The 2,864-nt window shown below is 48.4% G+C and overlaps 1 protein-coding gene across 2 annotated transcripts in view; it reads right to left on the bottom strand.

The window, feature by feature from the left end:
• Positions 1–2,864, bottom strand: part of ACBD7 (acyl-CoA binding domain containing 7) — a 12,373-nt gene that overhangs the window by 4,423 nt on the left and 5,086 nt on the right. The window contains exon 1 of one of the 2 annotated variants that reach the window (XM_019532733.1): positions 786–845. The exons of the other annotated variant lie outside the window; for it this stretch is intronic. Coding sequence (XP_019388278.1) covers positions 786–830 — 45 coding nt within the window. The 5' untranslated portion in view covers positions 831–845. Of the gene's footprint in view, positions 1–785; positions 846–2,864 lie in introns of those variants that run through there. 2 annotated transcript variants of the gene reach the window in all.

Genomic DNA, 2,864 nt, shown 5'->3' with positions numbered 1-2,864 from the left:
GCAGCCTCTCCTCATAGGGCCTGCCCTGCTGACCCCTGATCATGCGGGTGGCCCTCCTCTGGACCCTCTCCATGCTGTCCATGATAACGCCTGAAAAATCTTACTGGTTATTTTTTTTAAACAAAGGTGCTATAAATATTGGGATGTTTGGAAGGTGTACCAACCTTGCTGTATGAAATGCTGTAGTCACTCTTAACAGACTTGGGCAGAGTGCAGGGGTGGGGAAGGAGAAGGGCGATGTTGGGGTCAGCGTGGGTGAATGATGTTGACTGATTTAATAAGTATATTGTCATAATAAACAAACTGAGCTGGTTAATTTGGTCTTCTGAATCTTTTCTTATAAATACGTAAAAAATAGTCAACTGGAGACTTGCAGAATCTGGTAAGACAAACCAATGTATGCATCTCCCACTAGCACTACAGATTAGTAGTAATTAAAGGCAGGCTTTTAAGAGCTTTCCCACTGAAAGTCTCCTAAAAATGGGAAGGTTTCCTTAGTATAAATCCCTTACTTCCTGTAGGGAAAGGGCATTTATTAAACACTGTGATATGCTATGGAGATGCCGTGTTTTCTTAAACTAAAGCATGACCTGCATTATCCTATTGAAATAGCTAATTCTTTCCAGAGAGTACTGTGAGCACTTGTTCCATATTTCCACAAGCAGAACCAGAAGTCCAAAAACAGTGTTATTCTTGGTCATGCTCTAATTAAATCTGATGAAGTCCAATGGAGGATAACCTCTTAAAGCACTTTCCAATTTTAGGTCCTGACTGGACATACTTACTTTCAAGCCAGGCAGTGTCATACTGAAACACTTGATGTACTCCATGCACACAACTTCCTGAGCCAGAAACAAGGTAGCAGTGAGAGGAAGGATCAGTTAATTCACCCACAATGCCACGTGAACATGACAACACTGCTTCCAGTTTGGGAGCAGTGCAGAACTGATTTATATGTATTACATTGTATTTTCACCTGTTCCTACAATCTATTTGTTGGCTGAACTAGCTGGGGTATAGGGATTCTCCAAAGGAGCAGCAATGATCAGTGTGCCCTTTCACCCAGCTGTTAAAAAACACAATGACTGTTGAGTCCTGTTGACTGGGATGGTATAGGTTGGTCCCTGTAATTAACTTCCAGTGATGAGACCTGGTCTCATGTTTAGTGCCTATATATCTGGGTGCAGGTGCTTTTTCCTTTGAGAATAAACTGACATTCTGTATGAACTTCTAGGAGCCTTGTGTTGTAACTTGTTAGAGCTGTGAAAGGGAGCTCTGTATAAGGTGCCTAAGATTTCTCCTCTTGTCAACTGATGCCCGAGGCTGACACCATATGTTACCAGTCAGCCTTGTTGCAACTGACTGCAAAGTCCCAGTGACATCAGGAATGAGCAACACCAAAAGCTAGCAAATAGGAGAATTTGAGTGGGACTGCTGCTTGGAAGAAAAAGGAGAATCCTGGTTGCTTTGTGTGAGTGCCTGTGAGTAGAGGCACTTTATCTGGGCTTTGTTTTGTTGCCATCTTGCAGTGCTGTTTCAAGCAATGAGGGGTGCTTATACAGGTGACAGGGATTTAGTCCTTGGGGTGTTATTCTATGCCCCCTAAATTGAAACAGAGGGTATAGAATATGCCCACCATTTCAATTTTTCTGTCACGTTATAGTGAGAGGCCCAATCCTTTTCTTTATTTTTTTGTCAGAGCTGGAGTCTGCCCACAGCTGCAGGGGCAAGCTGCCTGCGGGCTGAGTAGCCCCTGAGCTACAGGGGACCCTGGTCCTTCCCTCCACAGTGGCGATGCCCCCTGGGGCTGCCCCAGCTCACAGGCAACACCCAGACCAATCCAGCTCTGCCCTGTAGAGGGAAAGACCGTGGCCCCACGCAGCTATAGGGCCACTCAGCTCACTGGCAGCTCACCACCCCCGGCCATTGGAGAGGTGGGCAAACTCTGCCAAAAAAAAAAAAAAGGGGTCAGGTACCTCACTGCTTCTACCTTCAGCAGGCTCCTGCAGCCAACAGGATGCCCGGGGCCACTTGGGAATGGGCTGGCTTGCCCCTGGGGCAGCACAGGAAGGTGGCAGGAGGGCAGTTCAGTTTGTTGGCGGATGGAGAAGGCGGTGAGGACAGGGCTGCCTGGGCTGCTAGCTGGGTGCCCCACCTCAGAGGCACCAAATCCAAAGCTTCCCCGCTGCCTTCTCCAGCCACCAACACAACCAGCTTGCCCCTGGTGGTTGAAAGGAGAGCGGCTGTGTGTGCTGGTGGTGGAGATGGTGCAAGGGGCCCTGGAAGTCCGGGCGAGCTCGGGAAACTGTTGGATCAGGCACTTCTGAGCTTGGGTACCACCCAGCCAGCTAGCAGTCTGCTTGGGCTTCCAGTGCCCTGTGCACCATCCCGCTGCCTTCTCCAGCCGCCCTCCTTCCATCTTCCTGCACTGCCCCAAGGCAAGCCAGCCATTTCTGGGCAGCCCCAGGTGTCCTGCTAGCCACAGAAGCCTGCTGAAGGCAGAAGAGGTGAGGGGCCTGATCTTTTTTTCTGTGGAGCCTGCCCACCTCTCCCACAGCCGAGGGGTAAGCTGACAGCTGCAATTTGCATCAGGATGTAGTTTAGTTTGCAAAGATACAAACTCATTTAAAACCCTCAAACTCTTGCATGTGTACAGTGTGATGCCATTAAGCTGCACAAAATTACATTTTCATCACATGTACATGATAATGGTGTCACCTGTACAAGCATCCAAGATGTCCACAGCTGCTAAGCCTTAGTAGTTACAACAAGGAGACAGGGCCATCCTAGGCAGCAAGGTTTCATAGTTTCATAGTTTCATAGTAGCTAGAGTCAGAAGGGACCTAGGTAGATCATCTAGTCCG

Source organism: Crocodylus porosus, unplaced genomic scaffold, assembly GCF_001723895.1.
Source record: "Crocodylus porosus isolate Cpor-Errol unplaced genomic scaffold, CroPor_comp1, whole genome shotgun sequence".
In the NCBI taxonomy this organism is placed as follows: Eukaryota; Metazoa; Chordata; order Crocodylia; family Crocodylidae; genus Crocodylus; species Crocodylus porosus.
Note: the sequence above shows the minus strand (reverse complement) of the source record. Positions and strands in the feature narration are given on the sequence as shown.